The sequence below is a fragment of the Vidua macroura genome, chromosome 1, assembly GCF_024509145.1.
Source record: "Vidua macroura isolate BioBank_ID:100142 chromosome 1, ASM2450914v1, whole genome shotgun sequence".
Classification (NCBI taxonomy): domain Eukaryota; kingdom Metazoa; phylum Chordata; class Aves; order Passeriformes; family Viduidae; genus Vidua; species Vidua macroura.
Genome location: NC_071571.1, coordinates 14450033 through 14475292, shown reverse-complemented (window position 1 = coordinate 14475292; position 25260 = coordinate 14450033). Strand labels below are relative to the sequence as shown.

At 40.5% G+C, this 25260-nt stretch overlaps 1 protein-coding gene and 2 long non-coding RNA genes across 12 annotated transcripts in view; 2 read left to right on the top strand and 1 right to left on the bottom strand.

Moving 5' to 3' along the window:
- The window catches only part of EPC1 (enhancer of polycomb homolog 1), a 65725-nt gene extending 41580 nt beyond the window's left edge, over positions 1–24145 (bottom strand). For 4 of the 10 annotated variants that reach the window (XM_054000940.1, XM_054000955.1, XM_054000948.1 and 1 more), the window contains exon 1: positions 9713–10074. In XM_054000940.1, the coding sequence (XP_053856915.1) occupies positions 9713–9865 (153 nt within the window). In that variant the 5' untranslated portion in view covers positions 9866–10074. Of the gene's footprint in view, positions 1–6066; positions 6078–9115; positions 9180–9712; positions 10083–23197; positions 23302–24034 lie in introns of those variants that run through there. The other 6 variants (XM_054000972.1, XR_008440870.1, XM_054001013.1 and 3 more) reach the window with 6 other exon arrangements.
- LOC128820334 (uncharacterized) lies at positions 9521–14089 on the top strand. The gene is made up of 3 exons (XR_008440877.1): positions 9521–9648; positions 12350–12772; positions 14034–14089. It is a non-coding gene; the product is annotated as an uncharacterized LOC128820334 (long non-coding RNA).
- Positions 16522–23760, top strand: LOC128820331 (uncharacterized). Its single transcript, XR_008440871.1, has 4 exons — positions 16522–16610; positions 17573–17682; positions 19035–19257; positions 23415–23760. It is a non-coding gene; the product is annotated as an uncharacterized LOC128820331 (long non-coding RNA).
- Positions 24146–25260: the final 1115 nt, after the last annotated feature.

The following is a 25260-nucleotide window of genomic DNA, read 5'->3' as shown; positions in this document are numbered from 1 at the left end:
CTAATACAGGTTTGGGGCTCGGGGGATTAGCCTCACCTCACAGTGAAAAGCTTCATTTCTTAAGCAAAAACGAGAGCACAGGGGAAATCAGAAATCCAATTTTACCATCAGTGTTTAAAGAAACTTAAGAAGGAGAAGAAAACTATAGAAAATTTAGAAATACAAGAAAATGAGGCATTTCAAATAATTAAATCCTGGGAAATGCCTAGAAGAATAGATGTTACACACTATGTAGAATGAGTAACATGGGGAATGATAATGTCACAAAGAGTAAAAGAAAAAAGAAAAACATCAAGTCACGTAAAGTGCTTCCACCGAGAAAGGCATTTTCAGTGAGACTAATTACAGATCAATAGTTTGGAAAAGCAACAGGTATCTTTTCTTCCTCTTCCTAACCATCTTTAATTCACAATCATTACAGTTTCACAACACATCTAACAAAATCCTTGCATTCTGAGAAGCAAAATCTGAAAAAAGAAGCCTGTGCAGAATTCATCTTTGCAACCTAACACCTTCCTAGTAGCCATGTTCTGAATGGAACATCAGACCAACAAAAGACCACAGCTCTTAAAATTATAACAGAAAACAAAGAGTAGCACTAGATGCGTGTACAGGACAGCCTTTATTACCAATCCCTCCCCTCTAATGTAAGCTTCATAAGCCTTCCAGGCAGGCTACAAGATCTGTGATTTCTGTTTACAACTTGGAAGGAACCTTAAAGTTTTGAAATTGATATAAAGTACAAACTCAAACGGATGTTGGAAAGCAATCCTCTCCAAATATACCCTCTTGAAAGCTTCCAATTCAAAAAGCATTAATTTCTTAATTCCTGATTAAATATAAAGGAAACCAATCTTTGAGTATGGTACTTAAACCATAAGAGGATCATTTCCTCTCTCACTCAAACTATCTATCTGTGCTTGAAGAAAATGACAGAGCAGAAAGTTTCCAAACTTTTATTCCAGCCTCAATTGATGCAATTCACCTTCACATATCTGTTTACTCAGAACAGGGTTAGTCCTTGCAAGCACACAAAGCAGAATATACAGAAATACACACACACAAGTGGATGGGAGAGCAGAGCATACTCACTGAACACGAAGAGCACATCTACAGACACAAAAGCAGTAGCCAGCATCTTCTGCCTGGTACATCAGTCATTTGATGTGTTCCTTGATACTAAAGCTAGTGTTTCCTCTTACAAGAACAATGTGGGAAAGTAGTAGAAAAAGAACAAGCAACTTATTATATACACCTATGGTCTGCCAATTACAATATTCTGTTCTAGCAGAGCAGATGCCCACATATAAACACATACTTGGTCCTATACAACAAAAAACTTGAAAAAATAATGCATTGACTTAGAGGTACTCAAAACTCAGACTAAGTATCCATAAAAAAAATGCTAAATAATTGCATATACATTTCTGAGGAATATAATCAGGGCACAATTATTGTGATGACTACAAGCAAAGTGGTCTACTAACTAAAAAGAATAGCAGATTTAAGGGCTTGCTACATTGCATAATCTTCCTACCTGAAGGAAATTAATACTAGGCAGGTTCCTATGAATAACTAAAACTTTATCAGAATAAATACAAAATATTAGCTATTAAAATGAAAACTAAGGACACAGCACCATTCTTCTCAAACATTAAGGTTACTGAACTATTGTCCCTACCATTATTCATATTCTGCATACAATTAATACCCAATCCTTAGCTGAAATACATTATATAATGGATCAAAGCTGAGAAAGAGTCAGGAAGATAACATTTTGGGGCTCCTCTTTAAGGCCAGCTGTGAAAATTCTCAGACGGTATAGCCTTTCCAAACGAGTCTGGCTTTAAAATGATTTACAGCTGACCCTGACAAACTCCTCTTCTCCAAATCCCTGCCAGTTGTATTACTTCTTGTGCTCTCATTGAATGCTGCTAACAAAGTTATATTTCTGGGCATCCTCCTTTCCCTGGCTTAATGTAAACAATTTGAGACACATTTTTAAACTCTTCCAACTGTTAAACACAGTCATTGCAAGTGAGTGAGTACTAGGTACACCTAACCTTTTTAACTTCAAGTGTGAACATGGACAATTGGTCTCACTGTAGTTAACTCTGCTGTGCAGAAAGCCACTGCGTGCTATACAGCTTCTCTGTGTGCAATTATTGGGATGTCCAAAACAGGGTAAAAATAAGCTGAGAATGCACACATCAAACAAATTCTGTAAGAGCAGTCTACCAACAGCTTTCCTAAGAGGAACCATACTGCTTTTGTACACATACATAACTCATAGGTTAGAGTCACGGAATATCCAGAGTTGGAAGAGACCCACAGGGATCATCAAGTCCTACTCCTGGCTCTGCCCAGAACAATCCCAAGAGTTACACCATGTGCCTGAGAACACCATCCAGATGCTTCTTGAACTCTGTCACGTTTGGTGCTGTGACCACTTCCATGGAGAACCTGTTCCAGTGCCTGTGCTCTGAATGAAGCAGCTTTTGCTAATACCCACCCTAAACATTACTTGACACAGCTTCATGCCATTAAGATTATTGAAAGCATCTTAATTATCCTGCTTCCAAAAGGAAAAATCTCTTTCAATATTAGTATTATAGACAATAATCAAACTGAAGTCTGCCAGTTGATATCCTCCTTAATTTCAAAAGAGAATCTGGACCTCCTGGAGAAGCCTCGGACATGCATAACCAACTCCTACTATTTTCTGAGAGTTTAAGTATTTCCAACATTACTTCAGAGCACAACATAGACACCTTTACTGTTATCACATGCTTAACTGACAGCATACAGAACACTGCCTTATCAACCACTTCCATGGCAGACCCTTGCTCACAACTTCAAGTTAGTGCCTGACTTCCCTATGGTGTAACAACAGGACATGTATCATGATTCCTCAACTTTTACATAGAACTGTCAGCTTCCAGGAAGGTGTCAAATCCCAAAGGTATAATCTATATGTCTTCATAACAGGTGAAGGCCAGTGAGAAACCAGAAGCAAAATTTACTCAATCTCATTCCAGACTCAAATAAATTGCACCAACCTGCAACAGAAGTCTATGCCACCACCATCCCTCTGACTTTAAAGGGAACACTGCTGCAACAGGTGGGTTTCACATCACAGGATCAATAACATTCTTCAGGTAGCTGAAGGCAATGCATAAATTGCTCAGTATAGAAACTACTCCTCATCATCTGCCAGATTTCCTAACTTGCATGAATGCTCAGAATAACATAAATATAATTTAAATAACATCAAACAGAACAGAAAACTTTGGTGTAACTGAAAATGGAATGAATATGCTGGAAATCATCACTATTACTCTTACACTTGAAATTTGGCCCCACTTCTCATGAGCTGCCACATTTTTTCTCTCAAAATTCTCTAAGCATTTCAAACCTTTTTCACACAGGTATATCTGAAGTAAAAGACTAAGCTCAGTACCAAACTAAACGGTAGAGTTAACGTTGTGACATACGTTCACAGAAAAATCTCTTCCAGCTACAAACTGAGGTGTCTTACTTTACACAAAACTGCAAATAGCCCTTGTTTCTGTGTTCCCCTCCTATCAAACATGCAGATTCTTGAAAACCTAATCTACAAGTTGAGTGTATTTAAAATTATGCACTAAAAACATGCTAGACTGGCATACAAAATTAATGCCTTTGCTACGAGTGAGCAGCAAAGATGCCCAAAGGGGAACACAATGTAAACATAAACCAATACTCTTCCAGTTTATGGGACTTATGAATCCAAGACTATGCAAAAAGAGGCATCTCTACTCTCCCCATTTACTTCAAAATCCTTTAATGTTTCAGATGTCCTTTTCTAAAAAGAGGCCACTAAAGGAGTTCAGTTGTTCTGTTCAAGATTTCAGGACTTCTACAGTTGGAGAGGGAGGCACAGATTCTCTTCTGTTAGCAAGCAAAATCTCTATAGAGTTTCCTAACAATGCATCAAAGGAAAAAAAAACCAAAAACAAACAAGCCCAGACTGGAAACAAATTATTCACTTACACTACCCACTATGATTTTACATTCACCTAATTCTGACGACCCCAACAATTATTTTATTCTAAAATACTCAATATCCATGAATCCTGTGTCAGTAAGGATGTGGTTATTTTAAAAACACTTAAGGCACCACACACACAATTAGAAATACACATTTCTATGGATGCACTCACAGAATGCAGTTTCTTAAGCTGGCAAGAACGTAATAAACAAAGAAGACTGGAGAACCTTTAGTGAAATCTCCATATATAAGTTAACACTGTTCATACACTGACTCACTACACCTCAGCCACATGCTTACTTCACATATTTTTAATTCATTAGGGCTTAGATGGTAACATATGGGTGCCTTTTTGTACATTCTTTACCAACTTTTCCCCTTGATAAGCTAAAACCAGCTGTTCAGCAGCAAGAGACCCTGGATATGGTAGCCTCCCAATGCCTGCAGTATGGATTTGGGAGGAGAAAGACATTTTTCTGTGCAGATATGGCTTGGCAGAGATCTGTGCTAGCAGTGCCCAAGGCAGTTCCATGGAAAGGATGTGATCCTTGAGCCCATCCAAACTGGGTAAATGAAAATTTACCATGTAGTGCTTTGTTAAATTAAGACACGTCCTATTAGAGAGTATCTTTGAAGTGTTCTGAAGCATTTGAATGAACATTAGCTTATCTTCACTGGGTCATCTATAGCATTTAGCAAATACTGAAAGGTCATGCTGAAGGTCATTCTAATAATGAAATTTTAACAAATAAGCTTTTCTTAAACATCCCCAAAACCAAGGCAGGAAAGATAATATGACTGTGGATTTAAAGAGATCAAAAGCACAGTTTAAACTATTTCAACAGTTTGTTGAAACACCAGGTAACAGAGTATGACAGTATCCAGAAATGATAATTACATATACAGACTGAATTCCACCCGCTGTGCACGCTGTCAGTTACACCATGACACATATACAAAGGAAAAAATTAAGAACTGAATGAACAGCTGTACAGATGATAATTTTGGACTCTGGGTGCTTAATTCTTCTATCTGTAACTAGCAACACTAAATAAAATTAGAAATCAAGCTTTAAATTTAAAGTGTGATCCACAAGAGAACAACTCCACGTAGTGCATCACTGTCAGAAATCTAGTAGGACAAGCAAGCAGCTACTTCAGAGCCAAGGTGGGGACAAGGACTCATCATGAGACCAAGATCCCAGTCAGAAGAGGGAGTTAGGAATAATTCAATAAAGCAACAGCACTCTCCTCTCTTTCCTGCCTCAACACCAAATGCCAGAGACACTGGCATTTAAAAAAACTTTACCTGAGGGAGAAAGTGTATTTAACCTATACAAACTTGAAGACAAAAATCAAAACTAATATCCAAAACCTTAGCAGACCATCGTACTATCAGATTTTACATGAGGATAACAAACTCACTCAAAGACAAAGTGAAACAATCCCCCCCCCCATAAACCCATGACAATTCCCACAAGCCTAGGGCTGTTATTAACTCTGGAAATGTCACCAACACAGACAAATTTTTCTATTAGGTAATTAATTTCTCAGATCTAAGGGACTTAATTAAAAGTATCTCTGCTTATGCTAATCTTTGCTAGGGCACTGCTTCAACTAAGAAATTTTAGCTTCCCAACATTTTAAAATGCCTTATAATGCTGACATGGTGTCCTTCAAACACATGGCCTTGTTCCTTTTTAAAACTTCCTTGAAAAAACTAAAAACCCAACTATACTCATAGTCATTTTCCAGAGGGATATATTTTTTAAATTATCCACAAAGTCTCAAGACCCCATCCCCCAAATTTCTATTTTTTAAGAGAATCTAGGGGCTAGGGCTTTAGAATGTGTTCTTTCTACTTTCCTTTCAAAAAAAGCAAAGAAAACAAGTTCAGTTTCCCCTGGTTTGGTTGGAGGCCATCAAATCTAGGTTGCCTGTAGAGCTATGCAGGCTTTCTTTCTGAAATGTCACTGACCATGTTCAAACAGTTTCAGTCTATCATATTTTTCACTTATTTTGCTTAACTAAAGTTACCTCTGCTCTGCTTTCCCAGCTGTCTCCTTTCAGTCTAGAATCTGAATTTCTAGTTAAAAAAAAAAAAGCAATACCCTCCTCAAAAACAGTAAACCACAGGATACACAAAACAACAGCTTTTTAAGCCATTTTTGAATTACAAACAAATCTACTCCACCTACTTGTTTATTCACAGTTATCAAGGGACTTGACAGCCAAATCTGCTTTACTGTATTATGTATGTGGTCTGTTGTCTGGTTCTCAAAATTACAGCACTGAGGATCTCTTTTTCTCAAAACCAGCATTTTGAAATAATATAGGGGATGATTAGTGTTACATAAGAAGATTCATTACATTTTGAAGGTTTTTTTTTTTCAGATGTATATGATACTTTTTAGTTTCTTAGATGCAGCAACCAACTTTGCAACAGCCACAATTTGTTCACCTCAGAAACCTGGCAGCTAAACCAATTGCCAGAAGACAGGATGAGTTGGTAACCTCCAGTACCACTGTCTGCATGTCAAAGAGGTTTTTTTACTAGTCCTTTACCTCCTAACAAAACTACTGACTGAAGCCATGGCCAAGCAAAGCAGTCTACTTGTAACAGAATTAACACCACTTAAGGCCCTTAGCTGTCACTTCCTTTAAAAGGGTTACTATATCCTTAGATCAACTGCATTTTACAACTCCCATAGACTCAGCAAGGTTGTTTTTCTTTCAGAAGACTCTTAGAGAATATCACTTCTGAACTGAAGTTTCCAGTTGTATTAAGGAAGATGCACTATTTTTGCTATTAACTTCTTTGTAGGAACATGATGCGAGAAAGATAAGATGAAAGGGAAGCAAAATAAGATTCCTTTTTGTGCATCAAAACAGTAATTAGTCATTTAAATATCTTGTGACTCAATGCCTGAATATTAATTCTCTTTGATTGCATTTTTCCCTAGGGAAAGTTATTTAGTCAAGAGGAGAACTCTTAGCTCCAAATATCTGTTCATTTAAAATTACATTTATGCAAAACTCAAACCAATGTTAGAATTCTATTTATAAAAAGTTATAAATGCTAATTCACACTAGTTGAAGACACCCTCTCCTCCAAAATCTTATGGACACTTTGCAATCTGTTTGTAATAAAACATCTATCATTTTTGTAAGCATTAGGGAAAAAAATCTTCCAATTCACGTCTTCAGCTACATAACACAAACTACCAACTTTCCAAAATCCTGCATGGCCTGAAGTTTGGGAAACAGAACACATTAGGGTATTAAACCTATGAGGTTTGCCACAAGTTAAGTCACAGAACCGGGCTCTCTGTTGCCAACACTAACAAAAACTGAAGAGAAAACTTTTTAGGGCAACAAGAGGGAAGGAAGGAAATTCAGCAAGTCTGCAGAAACAATAAGGAACAAGAGTTTAACAAAAACTATTTTATGTGAAAGAGTCCAAAAAATATTCAGAAGGACACCTGTGCTTACTGATGGCAATTTCTTTTGGGGGTGTGTGTTTGTGTGTACACATATATTCAAAACAAATGCAGGAACAAACTTCAGCTGTAGGAAGCATCTACTTACTCCTAGAACTAACCCTCAAAGCAAAATTTAGGAAACAAAAGCATCACATTAACCACAAAAACAGGTCTTATAATTAATGTTTAAATTTTTTTTTCTTGCCCATGACTACTTAGGTAGGACATATATGTCTGGGTTTAGGGAGACTATACAGAGAGCCCATGTAATTTTCTAGCCTGAAAACTTGTAACTGCCAGGCAAACAGTAAAAGAGAAAGACAGCAACCTAGCATTTCTACAAATAAATGCATGCATGCAGTCTCACTCTTGAACTGAGAGATAAACTCAGCAAGTGTCATAACAAACAACAAAATTTAATATTCTGGTACAAGAGGAAATTAAAGGTGCTTTCTCTCATATTCAGAATCTACAGGTATCAATTCAGAATATATCTACTGTGCCCAAAAGAAACACAAGCATCCTAAGCACTGCTACCTACTTTAAATACTCCTCAAACAATAAAGTTTTAAGCATCTTCACAAAAATAAACACCACCAAAACAACCGGATAAAACCCAACCTATTAGTTAGAAAAATAAAGAAAAAAATCCCACAAAACCACTACACTTCACAATATACATGTTATCAGATATGTAAAGCAACTTATGACTTGCAGAAGACTTGGAAATACCAAATTATGTTAAAATGGTAAGGAGTTATGTTAAGAAAAGCCTCGGAGAGTGGCTACTCTATGGACAACAACATGCAAAGTGCATTACTCTCTAGAAACCTTTCTGCCCAAAGACATTTCATAAAAATTCACCGAGTCCATTACCTAAGAGCAATAGTGCCACAAAGAGGTAACTCCATCTAAAGATGATACCTCTCTTAAAACAAATGGAACTCCAAGTTTGCTACATCTCGAACTAGGAACAAGAAACTTTACAGCCTGTCACCTTCAAAGGACAATGAAGTCTGACAACTAGAAAAATTCAGGACTATGAAACTCTAACCAAATCACTGAATATTCTGAGTTGGAAGGGACCCACAAGGATCATCGAGTCCAACTCTTAAGAGAATGGTCCATATGGGGATGGATCCCACAACCCTGGCACTATTAGCACGCTGCTTTAACCAACTGAGCTAGTGTCACCTTTGTTCTTAGCACCAAATTTCAAAACCTGCTTACATAACTGTATTTCTACAGTACTTCCCTATTTGCTGTGCCTAATGCACAGATGGGAGAACTGATTATACTACGGAAATAATTAAAGATTTACAACACTGCAAATAACACACTTCAGAGCAGAGTCTTCAACAATAACAGTTACCAAGTGTTTTACCTTCAGCAAAAACAGCTACTGATTGTTTTACCTATCTTGGAAAGTGCTGAGTGAATGATTAAATGACCCTGAAGTTCAAAATGGTTTAAAGTTTCATCCTTCACTGAGACAGCAAAACCGAGCAGGAAGTGAGAGACTTCTAGCCTCCAACACTAATTTCCTTACTCTGAGTAGTTGCTTCAGAACTGACTTTGGTGGGGACCGTCACAACTTTACTTACACCGCGCCTGTCTGATGGTACTTGCAGGGCTCTTAGATAAACCTAAACACAAATGCTTCCACTTCCTATCTCCGGCAAGGGAAAGGGAAAAGGAAAAGGCACAGGCCCCGCCGGGCCCCGCTCCCCTGAGGGCAGCCGGGCCCGCGCGCGCTCCCGCCGCCGCGCGCCCCCCGCGGCGCCGTCCGGCTCGGCAGCGCCCCCCGGCGGGGCAGCGCGCGCACGGCGCCGCCGCCGGGCCCCGTCTGCTCCTCGCGGCTGCCGCACCAGGCCCGGCCCAAGGACCGAGACACAAAATGGCGGCCGCCCCGCGGTGTCACGTGACCCCCTTTGTGCCTTTCGGGGTCCCGCGGAGGGGCCGCCGGTGGCCGCGGGGCACGAGCGGGGGGCGAAGGGGCCGCGAGGGAGCTCCCGGGGAAGGCGCGGTGAGAGACGGCCGGGCTCGGCGCTTTCCCGCCCCGGGTGTCCCCCCCTCCCGGCGGGCGGGGAGAGTGGGGAGAAGATGGCGGCCATTTTGTGCTTGCGCAGAGGCGAAGGTGGGGGCCCGGGTGCGGGGGGGATGGTGGGACCCGGCCGAGGGTGGGGGGGGGTCTCACGTACCGACTCCTCTTCCTTCTCCATGCCCGTGGGCATCTGCGGCACGGCCCGGTTAATGGAGGCATATTCGGCCAAGTCAGGCAGGTCCTCGCAGCGGAAGACGGGCAGCGGCTTGGACGCGTCCAGCGCCCGGGCCCGGAACGACAGTTTGCTCATGTTAGGCGGCGATGGCGGCTCCGGCTGGGAAGGGGGGGGCGACAGCAAGCGCGCTCCGAGCTGAGAGCCGGACCCCGCCGAGCGATCTCATGGAGGGACCGGGGCTCCCCCGGCGGGGCGGGGCGCACTCCGACACGGGGCCCGGCGGCGCCCGCTGGCGCGGCTGGGCTGGGCGCTGGCTCCGCTCCTCCGCCGCTCCGGTTCCGCTCAATACGCCACGGCCAACATGGCGGACATTAAACCTCGACTGGCCGCCTCTTTCAGCCAACCCCAGCGCCACAGCCATTCCCACACTGCATCGCGCAGGGCGCGGGCACGGCGCCGCCCGGGGGGAGCGCGCGCGGCGCGGGCACGGCGGCGCGGGCTCGGGAACGCGGGACGCTGCGAGCGGCCCGAGCGGGTTTGGGAGCGCGGGAAGGCTCGGAGCCGCCGGAGCCAGATCGGGGCACCGGGATCAGGGGCGCAGTCGGGAGCAAAGGGAGTTTTAATCAGCGCGTGCGGTAGCGCTCCGCCCTCCGGTCGCCGAGCTGTGCCGCGGAGCCGCGCTCCGCTCCCGCCGGGGTGAGGAAGTTGGGGCAGCCCCCAGACTCTCACCCGGGGGGGAACCTCCCCTGCAGCCGCGGCTGACCATGACAGCTCTGGGAAACCTGGGCGAGAGGGGCAGGGAGGTGCCGGTCCCGACTTTTCCGGCCTCCCGGGGACTAGACAGCGGGACACCGGTGCCGGGCTCTGAATTCACCCCGACCCGGGAGGGCTGTGGTGCGGCCGGAGCGGCGCCTCGCGAGTGGCGGGGTCCGGCCGCGGGGCCGCCCGGGGAGCGCCCCTCGCCTCAGGGCCCGGCCGCGACCCCGCAGCCGTCCGCCGGGCGCTGTCCCTCTCCGCGTTGCCGAACCGAGTTCGCGTCGGTGCTAAATAAAGGGGAAACACGGGCACCTGCCCGAAAACGGTGAAGAACCGGGCACCTCCACAACGGCATTTCCACCCCGTTTCTCTGAGGTTTTCAGAAACTTAGTCCGGCAGCAAAGTGCAGACACGTGAACTGGTTTAAGCCTTGCGTGGACTTAAGTTATTATCAGTGACCCGCTCCAGCGAGCTCACCCCAGGCAATGGGTAGAGCCCACTTGAGCGTGTCTGATTAGGGAAGCTCGTTTACATCTCAATGAGTCGATTAAACTGATGCACTATTCGGCCCTAAGCAAGGGATCGGAAATGCCGAGTTAGCCCGGTCTCGGTGCTCTCTGCACAAGCCGCCCCAGGGCATCCCAGCGCGGCCACAGGAACGTCAAACTCCGTTCTGGCCAGGCCAGGGCTGCAGCCGTCGAGCTGAGGAATTCTACGTGCTCGTGTATGTCCCTGCACCAGCTTATACGTAATTCTAGCTCTGTGGTAAAATCCTTCTTATCGAAATTATGCTTAAGTTTCATTTAAAATGCGAGATAGTTGTGCGTTGACTGAATTTAAGTGTTCCTCCACTTTCAATGCAAAATACTGTAGTTTTTACTGTCACACGAGAATCGGTAGACAGAACTTTGTTCTTTATCACATATTACTCCTAGGGAACAGAACTTTCAGAAATACGGCATAGATATAGCAAAAAAAAAAAAAAAATAGGAAAACCTTATTTTGCTTAGCAATTTTAGAAATCTCTATAATAGAAGAAAAAAAAAATTTTAAAATCGCACCACCTATTTAATAATAATAATAATACCACCACTCTCCTCAATCTTAAGCCACTATTAGACACTAGATGAAATATTACTAGATGCAGTTGTTAACAGATGATTCAAGCCAATTATTTACATGACTGTTTGGGAAACCAAACTCTGCTAGGTTTCCCAAACTGCTTAACCTGCAACTCATTTGCCTTCATAACTTCTCTGGGATGCTAAATTCTACCTGTACTGCAAACAGGTAATGCAGTGGAAGACAGCTGCTAGGGAGAATGAGGCTGGTTTTTTTTTTAAGGGAGGCTTGTTTGTTGTTTTTTATTTTCTTGTAGGAGAGTGGCATGAACTAAGAACTATCATTGTATTCATTTGTATTTCAGTAGTTACATCAGAATAAAATGTTTAAACATGCATATTACTTTTCACTCTAATTATAAAGCTTAATAACACACACTAGTTAGAAATATAATCCTAAAATAAATTGCCCATAAAACATCTACACCCTTTTCCACAAATACTAAATAATTTCGTTTACCCAATTAGCAGAGCGAGAAGGTGCTGAAAAAAATAACCAAAAATCACATATGCCATCATTTAAAAATTAAATGAAAATGAAACACCTGGCAGCTAAGCAAAAAAAAAAAAAAAAAAAAAAAAGCCATTAAGTATAACTCTCCACTTACACTGATGAAAGGAAAACAATACATAATGAATATAATGAAAACCAAAATACGGAAAATATCCTGAACTATAAATGAAGAATAATCAAGTTCAAACTTATCCTTAATTGACCTTTGCATTTCTAACCCTGCCACAGGCTTGAGAAAAGTGCAGAGCAAGCAGAATGGACAATAACGTTTGGATACAGAGAGGACAGTGCATTAAGAAAAAGTTTTGGCCTGAAACTCTTGGACGCATTAGCTTTTAATGTTTTCCCAATAAAAGAGATTGTGTTTAAATATTTTGTAGCAGAAGATGATTAGCCCTCAAAATTAATTTGCTAGTAAGATGGAAAGTGTGATAACTGAAAACAATGTGACATCAGCCCTGATGTCTGTTCTGTAAAAGATGATGACAGGAAAAGGTATGGAACATTACCAGACTGACATTTTATCTTCCTTTTGGTTAGAAAATGCAGGTATATTTTAGGGGTTTTTCCATTTTGTAGCCTTTACCAAAATGCACACTTTACATCTGTAGACATCAGTGCTGCACTATGACAGTAGCTTATGCAGAATTGGTAAGTTTTGCATAGTGACCAAAATACTCTTTGCAAGCTCTTAGTAAAAGATCAGTAAGTATAAATTACTTTGTTGAACCTAAGTGCTTTGTGTCTATTTTAAAAGCTGAACTGCAAGGTAAAGTAACTGAAATATCATGAAAAGACATTTAGAATTGCTATCATTATTGTTTTTTAAACTGCCGAAATCATTTGGGACATTTCTTTAAGGCTTTATCTTTTTATGATCGCAATTAAAAGGACAAACTTAACTAAAATGAAAGCACTTTGTGTATCAGATATGTAGCTGGTAAATATAACCATTTCAACGTTCAAAATTACTAAATTCAGACTGAGCATTATGGGCAAAGATACAACTTGATCCATGCACCTACAGACAGGGGTAGGGGTTTCTTGTGCTCTCATCTAACTTGGATTTGTGAAGCCCAATAATGTAACTTCTATTTTGGTTTGCAAGTCCTGTGTACTGTTTGACAAGTTGTTAGAAATTTTGGTATTTAGTTAGTTTTATGGCTTAAAACATCTCCGAGTTCAAGAAAGACTTCCAGTCACTTATTTAAGCATGAATTGTAGCCTTTGGCACATGGGTTTAAGATTGCCTCCCATTCTAGCAGGAATCATCACAAAAGTACTACATATGATGTGCATATAGGTTAAACCACGTCACTTTTGTTGCCTTTTGGCCTCAAGCATTTTGAATTTTAAGGATATAAATTCTAGGAGACAGTTGTTCAACTTAAAGAAGAAAAAAGCTTTCTTAAATATTTTTGTTTTTTTTTTAATTAGGATTTGTTTGTATTTTGTATTACACTAAATTATACACTGACTTTTGTATCCATAAATGTTTGCAATTTTAATTTTTTTCACTCTGTGACTTACCTTACACCCTGCTTCTAATAATTCTTCATTTATTTATACAGCAATTTTGTTGACCTGGGTTTTTTTTAATGCTTTTTTTTAAAAAAAATACTCAAAAGTTAAGTCCAGCATCCTCATGAAAACTAAGCTCAGATCCTCAGATATTCCATGGAGCCATATCCAAAAGAGAAGGAAAAGCCACTAGCCAGCAATTCTCTAACTGGGAAGAGATAAAGCTAAGAGAGGAGCAGCAAAAGCTATTGCCAGATTTCTAGTTTTCCAGTGATAGCTAAACTCTTAGAGGTGGTAGAGGCAGTTATCCATAGGAGGACTAAGACTTCAAAAGGAATTTATGACTAAGGATTAATGACTTAATTAATGATTTAGCATTATTACTTTACAGACTCATCATTGTCCCAACATCATCTGGACAGATAAGCAAGAAAATGGTAAAATGGGCTCTGTCTGAAAACGCAAAGGATTTGATGGAGTTTTTTAGTATGTCAGAAGAGAATCAGTTTCCTTTTTGGAGACTTAAGTTTTTATGGAAAAGGAAAAAACACATTATAGTGGAAGTAGTTACTCTCTTAGATACAGTGGTGGTAAAAAGACACAAATTATGCTGAGACTTCTGTCTTGAAATACATCTTTCCCTGTTTAAGTTTTAATGGATTCAGAACAGGTGTCCTAGGAATTGTAAGGGTTAAAAGTGACTTAAAATTTTCTCCTTCATGTTTTCATTTTTAACACATATCCCCTCTAAAATACTATGCTAGACACACCTTGAATTCTTGATTTAGTTATCTTTACTAGCAAGTAATTTCACAAATGAATCATTTAGGATTAAGTAGTAAGATAAAAGGAACAAAAAAAAATCCAAAAATGTTTGATTTTATGCTCTGGGTTTTTGTTTTTTTTTTTTTTTAAATCTTTATCCAAGATATTTTGTATTCTGATATACAAAACAACAATAATACTAAAATCACAATTTGTTATGTAACACAATTGGAGTAGGGTGGTCTGGTTGCCACCTCTGACTTAGGCATGGACTTCTGCAAACATCAGATTATAACACATTAATAATCTCTGAGTCAAGTAAATTTAATCACATAATTAAATCCTGTATTATTTCTAGTAGAAGAGCCAGCAGAAGAGCAAAGCCCTTGTGCTTTTCTTGCAAAAGAAACCCTAACACAAACAACAAAAAACCCAAGCAAACAAAAAACCCAAGCAAAACCACAACCAAATTTAAAAAACCCCAAAACTAACAACAACCAACCAAATATAAAAGCCCTACCTTCTGCCAACACAATTGCTAGATCATCAATCAAAGAGCTAAGGATGTCTAACTTTGATATTCTGCATAGTATAAGGTAGAAGGCTAAAAAAGGAAAACAGAAGTAGAGAAATTATAGCTGTACACAGGTCTGCACACTGTCCCAAATCCTTCAATTGACCATTAAGCTAAAAACAAACAAACAAAAAACCCACCACAAACACACACATGGCATCACTGCATAAATCTCAACTGCCAGTGCTCACACCCCAACATGGGATAAAGGGGTAAACTGGGGACAGGCTCTGTGCCTTTGCATAACTTCAGAAATTCTGCTTCTACCCTAGCTCTATGTAAATGCATATAAAATAGCAAATTCAGTTCAATAGTAAGACCTGAATGTCTTACTATTACATGCTCTAACTTTTTAGATTTTTACCTTACACTTCCAAGAGAGAAATCCTGTCTTGAAAAATCATTTCAAGTGCTTCAGGGCTTCTGGTTAGTATGATCAAGTATTTTCAAACTTCAAAATTATGTTGCTGATGTTAAATAATGTGGAGTTAAGTTAATGTGGAGTTACTATATAACTTTATATATAACTATATAACTTTATATATAACTATAACAAAGACAAATGCTTTAATTTGCAGTTCCTGAATCAGAATGAAAGTAGGTTATCTGCTTCCCTCACACAATTGAGGAAAACAGTGACTTACATCTAGACAGGAATTAGTTTAGCTTCAGAAATCTTTTGGTGCAGGAAAGTACATTTGCATCTTGGAATGAAGAGACATTTCCTAACATATATGTTTAGATTGTTTTTATTTTAATGTTAGTGGGATGTACCTACATACCTACAATGTAAGTGAACTCCAAATTCCACATCAAATTAATACAAGTGTGTTATTAAGTACCTTATACAGGCTATACCATCTTTACTTAACATAAATACATTTCTCCAAAGAAATGAAAAAAATACAAATAACTCAGCTTTTGGATTTCCAAAGCTTGTTATTAGCTTGCAAGAACACAAATATTCTTTCCATTTTAGAAGTGGATTTTTTACACACTGTAGTTTGATTTATACTAAATTAAGCATGAGTGAATGTTATAAAAATATTGCTTGACTTCTAGGATACAAATAATCATGATCATATTTATAACCCAATGTTTATATATAAAGTTAAGAAAGCATAAATTAATAACGCTGCATTACTGGAAAAAAAAAGTCTAATGAATTAAGTTTGACTGTAAATATCCAGCAGAGGAGGCTAGTTCTGAATATAAAATTGATCAGATGAGACTGTTTGGAGATATCCTTATCTAAATGTCTTTAAATGATAGCAAATGCTTAAAAGTGTAAAACTCTGATAGGGTTAATCTGAAGAAAATGTAATTTCTGAGTTTTTTCACCATTTAGGGAATGCAAACAACTTGTGGGAGATGGGCAGATGTTGAGAGGGAAGTGTTTTGGTCTAGATGCAAACACAAAGTTGCTGTGAGAAGAAAAATAGAGAAATCACATTATATTATTTTCTCCTTCACTAATGTAGGTGGGATAATGGAAACCAGAAGTGCTGTGATATCACTGGCAATTTCTTCTCACCTCCCCTGTGAAATCCCCAAATCTGCTGTTAGGACAACCTGAGAAGCAGAGCCAAATAGAAAGTGGTTTTCTCAAATCATTCAGGTTACAAGCAGGTAAGACTTGAACCCCCTCATCCATCTCTGACAAAGACACTCAGTTCCCATTCTCTTTTTGTGCAGTGTGTTGGTTTTATGGCTGTTCTGACATTCTGCTCCTCTGACCAAGAGAACACGACAGACCCCTGTTATTAACACTGGGGTTAATGTGCACCAGCCTGCCAGTGGTCACACATGCCAAGTCTGCTGAGCTTTTGACTTATAAGCAACTCAAGAAGGGTGTTAGCATAAAGAGACACAACCTAATTTAAAAAAATATCAAGGGAGATTATGAAAGATGGGAAGGAAGACAGTTTCTCACATTAAAGTAGCTCATCTGGAAGTGTGCTTGACTAGACCTTCCAAATCCCACAGATTCCAACAACATCCAATTTTTAACTTGGAAATTGATTCAGAGATGACAAAATAAAGCAGAATACTTTCTTATGGAATCTTCATTCATGATGTGCTTATAGATGAATATGGGCTAAACAGAAAGTGTCTATGCAGAGTTATCAGATGTATGTTTTCTCCTCTCTATTATCCAGCATGGTTTCTCCTTAAAAGATGCTGATTGCAGCACTTTTCTTAAATTGTGAATACACAAGCACTTTGTCTAAAGACATCAAGATGTTCTGCCTTGTGTGGATACCTTTGAGACCACCAGAAATAACACTGCTGCTCTGAATTATAACCTTTAAAATTAAACTTTAAATTTTGTTGAGAAAAAAAAAATCTTATGAATAAATCCAGTCAGAAAACATGCCCCATCTACCCCTGGCATTACAGATGAAAAACTGTCAGGTGAAAGGACCCTTTCAAGAAGTTATCCTTTTAGTGATCAGGTTATGGCAGCATCAAGATTCTTTAGTAAGTAGAAAGGGATGCTGTGAAATCCCCAGATCTGAGTCACATGATTTTTAAGTCTGTTTGAACAAACATGGAAAGCTCACGCTTATTTGTGTTAATGAATATTCCAGATGCACATCCCTGTGAGGCCAAAGGTCTTCCTTCCATTTAGTCATTTCTCAAGGCTCTGAAGGAGAGTGAGGATTAAGAGCCAACTTTTTGTTACCTAAATCATGCACAGGTCAGTATTAGCAAACTCACAGGCATGGGGTATCTCTGATTAAGTGAGGGCATTCATATCTCAGTTAGTCACAGGAGGCAGATGGAGACCTGATCAGGATACTTAGTTACATTTAAGATACAGTTCCTATCACAGCAGGCATCCAAAATTTGGTTGCGTTTGTTTTCCTGTTGTTTTTGCTGTTGTTGGACTCCTTTTGTCATTTTTTAAAGCTAGGATTTACTTGATCTCTTTCTTTCCACTGAGGATTACAGACTTAACAATACTCGTCTAAAGGTAAGTGAAAGAAGTTCTACACTAATGTATACAATACAGGGATTCTGATTCACTCAGAAGCCCAACTTACTGTAAATCTAGGGAAATGCAAGTTGACACCACCTTACAGACCCATTTCCCAGATCTCTAACCCAAGGAAAAACCAAAATGGAACCTGACAAAAGGAAGACTTCTCTGGGAAGAACAAATCTGCTCACTGTTCCCTGGAATTCCTACATTTTACATTTAAACATTGAGTAAAATCCATGAGGCAGTCCTGGGAGCGGGGATGAGATCGAACCCTACCTTTTCCCTCTTTCTCTGGAAATCCCAGTGCTCAATGCATTGTAAAATCTAACTCATCCTTTCCCCATTCCCTAGCAATAGTGATCCAGGTTCTGCTCAACAACATAAGATGGCACGTCAGCATCCCCCATTTTCAGTCATTTGCTCCAAGCTGGAATTCCCATGGACTATGTTTAGAGTTCTTGCTCTTTTTACTGGTGCTCAAAGCAACAGACATCGCATCTATAGCTACTGTTTTCTGTTGTATGGTGTTGGTTGGCTCTGAGCAATTTTCCATTTACCATCCAGGAGCTCCACAACAGCATCCCAACTCGCTACACAAGTAGCAAATACTAGGACTCATATGTTATTTGGCAGTTCCCACCTCTCTCTTATTATATTGGGAGATAAGCAGAGAGAATAATTTTTAGCAAATGTACTGACTTTTTAAGCACTGCAATAACTTCTGACCACCAATTTCAGGCTCTAGCTCCTATTCCTAGAGAATCAAACAAACCTTCCTATTAAGGAAGTTTATAGTATTGGTATTATCTTGCTCCTGGATAGTCCAGTGGTAACACAATAAACTGGAAATGTGACTTAGTAAAGAGTTTAAAGAAGCCCACAGGACCTGAAGCCACTGGTGTGTGGTCACATCTGTCCAAGGCATATTTTGTTGCTCACAACAGCAATACAGGAGTTATACTTCAAAGCACTGACATTCCCCCACCCTGTATATTTACTAAAGAATTTAAAATCTAGGATTGTCTCTTCACTGCTACATGAATTAACTTCTTATTCTATTTTCTAAGAGAGGAAAAATATGAAGAATGCTAAAAGGTGGAAGGATGTGCTCGCTACAGCAGTTCCTCTGGCATATAGGATTTAGAGCAGATAATTTCATAACACCGAAAGGTCATGCAAATACCAGTCTGGAAGAGATATGGAGAGACCTAACTTTGTAGAAGATGAGTCTGAAGCAGGCATGTAATATATTGTCCTTTGTTCACCGCTGGGAAACAGGTGTTCCTTGAAGTAAGTTTTAAACTAATTATTCATTGCTACAAGTTGATGCTGGCATGTATGATGTGGAGAAGTACAGCTAGCGAAGTTATGAAATAAGAAAGGTGAGAAGAAACAAGATTATGTCACAAGGTGTCCAACACAGAGATAGCCCCTCCACCTTTGAAACCTTGTTACTTGAAAACTTGATACTTTAGAGCCCTCAAAAGATAACAGACAGGAGTCCGAGGCACCAAGGTATGTTATCGGCACAGGAAACTGTAGAGCACAACATATGAGTCAATGAAGCAGGGGATATGGCTTTTGTTTGAGCTGAGCCCCAAACAACATTTTTCTACACCACCAACCCACTTCTGAGGAACTGCTTGCATGACATTTTGGTTAACTTTGGAAGCTGATTGTATCTGCCTGGGATCTACACATCTTGCACTAACTACTATTGACCATTTTAGACAGCCATTTTTACCGTGACTCTTACTTAAGTACATAATACTAATAATATTAGTAAAAGGAATCTCACCAAAGCACAAAGAACATTTTGGTCAGTCAAGTTGAATTAAGCTCTTGAAAAAGATTGGTTTATAGTATGATGCCATACTTCAAACAGTTTTAAGCCAAGAGACCCAAATATCTTACAAAGGTGTCTGGACTATATAGACTTTCTAGGTAAAAGGGAAACTGTATTAGGAGAAAAATACATTCGTTTTGGCACCTTAGAAATGGAAGTATATGTAGGGGAGAAAATTAAGAAACCTGCCAAAAAAAAAAAAAAGTTCTTATTCTTTAGGTCCTGGAATTCCACATACTGGTATTTCAGAAGGAACAGGTGGGGAAAACACAATAAAGATTGAGCTACCCCACAGAAATTACTCTTCCAGGCATTTCTGCAGAAGATGCAGGAGGTAAATTAGTTGCTAGCTTTGAGAGGATGCAGAATCTTAAACACTTCTTACTCCTTATTGGCAACACAATGGCTCAAAAAGGAAGGAGGAGATAGGTGTGAGAACCACTGAATTGCAGAAGATCAGCTCTTCACTCTTCTCACCTTACTATTTGATGGAGTAAAACCAGACACTTTCATCAGACGCAGCTTCAAAGTTACAAAACCACAACCAAAGTTAAAGACTAGCCTCAGTTGAATGGGAGAGAGGGGAGCAAGTGTGAAGCAAGTTTCCATTCAGATTTCACATTCTTGCTGACTTCACTGAGCTCGAACTGACTCTGAGCAGCAAGATCACAACACTCAGTTTGTTCGTGGCCTGCGTGCACAGGGTGCAGCCACAAGACATCAGCACTTTCATGGTGCAGGATAATAAAAGCATTAAAATACCTTCAGTAAGCCCCTCAGTTTATCATTTGTTCAATACTGTTGTCCATGGATGAGCACACTGAGTGTTGATCTAAATGATGTCAAAAAAGAAGTTGCATTAGAATTAAACAGCCCAGTGATTCTCTAAGATTGGTAATTATTGTAATAAACTCAACAACTGGCACAACTTCTATTAGCATAAACTGTGCCCAAAATGCCAACCTTATATCCTAGTGATCGGGTCTCAGAAATGGAAATGGAGGATGGCCCAAATCTGCGCTTTCTAAGAGGGTTTATGTCTTGATATTTGTCCTCAAGTCTAAGAGTTGTACTAGGACACCAAAGAAGTAAAGGTCATACTGCACTGTCATAGGCCACCAGGTCTCTGCTCCAGCCAAGAATCCATAAAAGCAGATCTTGTCTGGCAGAGCAGAGATGATAAAAGCTGGCTGCTCTCTTGGATATATCTTTGTTACTGTTAGGAGGTTGCAAGATGTATTTTACCTAAGACAGAAGCAAAATTTACCTTCTTTTAAAAAGGAATAATGAATAAGGGACCATTACAGAGATCTATTGAAGTTGTATATCAGTTTCAGTAAAACTAATTAACTTAATGAGCAAACTCTTTGAACTGATATCTAAATGCATTATTGAAGATTTAAACATTCACAAGAAGTTTAGAGACTGTTTCAAACTGCCTAGTATTTGTCAAATTTATTCTTTGAAAATACTGAAGACATTGAAATGTAAAATAGATGCAAAGGCCTCTAAAATTATTATCAGCTTTTATCACTCTAAAATAACAGGCACATTGATTCCTTAAAAATGTGTTAAATTTAATGTCAAATTTGTTCCTGAACCTGTTGAGTTTCCAATATATGCTCTAATCATGGGCTTGACTGTCTTCCCACCCATCTTAGAACATTAATCACTTCTGTTTTCTTACACCTAATATGGATGTTAGCAGAAAGCCTTCTAATCCTTTTGCACTTAGAACCGAGGTGATCTGTAGGTTGTAACAAAAGAAAACAACACACATTAACATGTATCTTTGTATAAAGACATGTAAAATGCATGCTCCACTTAGCAACAGGAAAGAAATAACCCACCCACCTCAGGTGAATCCTCTTACAATCTGAAGGACTACATTAGGTTTTCCCTTCTTTTCAACCCCACCTTCATACACAATCCAAACTCCTATAGACCTCATCAGGAGATTTGCATATGCAAGGACGAGAGCGAGAGGGACCTTAGGGCTTCATAACCAGCCGTGGATGGACCCTTTAACTTCACAACAAGCAAACAATGGACTAGTTGCACAATAAGTGTGTGTCAAAGCCTTCCATATTGGCTGCAAAAAATCATTTAAAAATCTTTCATCTGCAGCCACTGTAAAATCATTTTGGGGGTTGGACCGAAGATCTCATCACTGAGGAAAACTGGACCCTAGGTACAGGATTGAAAAATAAAAAAAAAATTAAGGATCTGCTTCATTATACAAACCAGCGAAAGGGTGAGGTCATGCCTCTGCCGGGCCATAGTTCATGCGACACTACAATTTTCTAGAGATACAATTTCATCGTAATTCTAACTAATTTGCGGTTACTTTTGATACAGAGAAAAGGAAAAGATACAATAGATCTACCCGTGCCCCACCTTTCTCCCTCCGGCCCCCTCCGCCTTTAGAGCCAGGGACACGAATTGTTTCGGAGCCCCACAGCGCCACCAGCACAGAGCAATGCAAAACAAAAAAGATCTCCCACCGGGTGAAAAAAAAAAAAAAAAAAAAAAAAAAAAAAAAGAGGAAAGCGCCTAGAAAAATGCCAAAATTTACAAAATGTCTCCCAAATGTACCTTCTTGGAAGAAAAAGACCGAACAAACCACTCAACCCCCCCCCCCAAAAAAAAAACAAACAACCAACACCAAGACATCTAAGTGAAGTGTGGGGAAATAAGAACCTTTATATAACTAATGCTTTAAGCGAATTATCACAAGAGCTGGAATTTGTAAATAAAAAGGTCACTGTTTAGTAAGAGATGTAACTTAATATAAACCCTCTCATGTCCATCGCCACCTTCACCATACCAAGGGCAGTTTTCCCCCTTACTTTAGACCAAAGTAATCCATCAAGAGCCATCACAAATGGCATTGTAAACTCTTTCAGCTACCATCAGACCATACAGTAGCAACATAATATGCTTCTTTATACATGAGATCTGCATTATATTTATATAGACAGTCACATATTTGGTCCTGGATCCGTTTATTACTCGGTAAAGAATTCCCCCCTGCCCCCCCGCCCCAGCAAAAAGCCAGAACCAAAAAAAAAAAAAAAAAAGAAAAAAAAAAAAAGAAAAAAAAAAACCCAGGTCCATCTGGAAATATTTGAGTTCCTATACTCCTAAACTGAAGTTAAATTGTTTTTAATCTTCTCGTGTATAAAATTTTAAAGAGGAAACAAAACTGACTTCAGTAATTGTCGCTATTAAGGAGACACCGTTGGGTGGGATTCACATGAGATAAAAGCTATGAAAAATACAAGACTACGTTTTGTTCATCAACACAACGAAAATCCTCCACAGCACTAATACACGCCAAAAACCCGCAGAAAGGAATATTTTTGGTTAAAACCACAAACTTACCTTCGAAGAAGGCAGCCCTTGCAAAAGGGCTGTAACAATATGGACTGCATACTCGCTCTCCTACAACCAGCCACCTCCATGCTGCAAAGGGCTTCCCGAACATCCTTAAAATATTTCGCAAATGCAGAAAGTGAGACTTTTCTTTTCTTTCCTTTTTTTTTTTTTTTTTCCCTCTCCTCCCTCTCTTCTCTCCTTCCCCTCCCCGTCACCCCGCCAGGATCGCCGGGCGAGGAAGGAGGCGGCTTCCCGAGGGTCGGCGGGCGATGCCGGCGGGCGGCCGCAGCCGGGGCGGGGGACCCGGTGCTGCCGGGGTCACAACTTTGCCGGGGCTGGCGTTGGCTCGATGGACTCCGCGGGCAGCGGCGCCCCCGCCCGCCCCGCCGCTCCCCCCGCCGCCGCCGCCTGGAAAAATGCAGTGTGCCATTTTACACCCGCCTCTGGAGCACACAGGACCAAAGTCTAGCGCTGGTTTTCGGTGACACTGCAAAACTACGGCTCGCCCCGCGCAACCCCACGCCTCATCCTCCCCTCGGAGAGAGCAGCTGCCTCTTGAGAATTAATAAAGAAAGACAGTTGGACAAAATAATTCCAAGACTTCGCCGTTTTCCCTCCGTCCCTCCCCCCGCCCCCGCCCCCACTCCGAACCCCGCAGCAAGTTTGTGCCGCCCGGCGCATCCCTCGGCCTCCCCCCGCGGCACCCCCGCCCCGCCGGGCTCCGGCAGCCTCGCAGCATCCGAAAGAGCCAGTCATGCCTGAAACAAAATCCATGATTCCTGGAAAGTGGGGAGGCTTGAATCCCAACAAACACTCAATTTACTTACAATTATAAATACCTACCTTATGAAAGGACTAAATTAACACTAAATTCAACAGATACATCCGTTACTGCAGGAATAGTTTTTCCATAAATACTGTTTTAAAAACCCCTCCTTATACTGACTGACAGAATTCTACCATGCTGCCCACAAACAAAATGGCTGTGGCACCGAGTTTTTTGGTTCCTCCCACTGTGCCTCCCCCTGGCCTCCAGGAAGTGGTAGAAATCCAAAATAAAATCCGCACGAAAAGTACAATACATCAGCCAAACTCCGCACGGCACCGCCAGACAGCATCGGGAGGGAAGCACATTCACCAACATTGTAGTTTCTCGAGGATTTTTATTGTTTTTAAAAGGGCATCAATCACTGGGAGTTTACATCACTGTGTAATTTGAACTTCCTGCTTTACATATTTATAAGGTCTTTCACCTATCTTGGCAGGCTTTCAAATTAAGTGGGTTGGGAAATTTGATGCTGTGGCTCTAGTTTGTGAGCTGAGTCAGGTAGTGCCTGCTGGAGCTGGGCTCTGAAAAGACGGGCAAATTCTGACACCTTCCCTGTTCAGTGCAAGATAAAATAATCCCCCTTGCATATCACAGTCTCGTAAGTGAGCACGTAGGCACCAAGAGGCCCCTGGAAGGAGGATTCTCCGCGGAAACTGAAATTTAGGCCTCTTGCACATAAAGACAAGCTTTGTAATATTTATAATTTTGCATTTGTGGTTCACAACAGTCTCCCTGAATCATGGTCTCTGTGGAAATAATCTTAGATTTTCTCTTATTCCCCGTTTAGTGTTACAGACCTTTAACTTTTGCAACATTCACCTTCAAATAAAAATAAACAGGAAAATATGGCATATTTCTATTAGGGATTATGATAAAGATGTCACTACGTGGTCCTGTATCTGAGCTACCAATCTTGCCAGGCAGTAGCACAACTCCTCTTGCACGCTGCCTCGTGGGCTCCGTAGGGGCTGATTCATTTCCCGTGAGAATCCTTTTCCTGCCTTTAGGAGGAGTCACAATGGAGACAGGCTGTCAGACCTGCTGAGCCTGATCCAGCCCTATATTAAAAGACTTGAATTAATATTCTCACCTACTGCTATTCTAAACCTTTGTCAGAGGCATTGAAAAAACAGTGGAATCGGTGATGTTTTTTCTGAACCACCTAGAAGTCTTAGATTTCATAAAAAAACCTAAAAAACCAAAACAAACAAACAAACAAAACCTGCAGAGAACTTGGAGC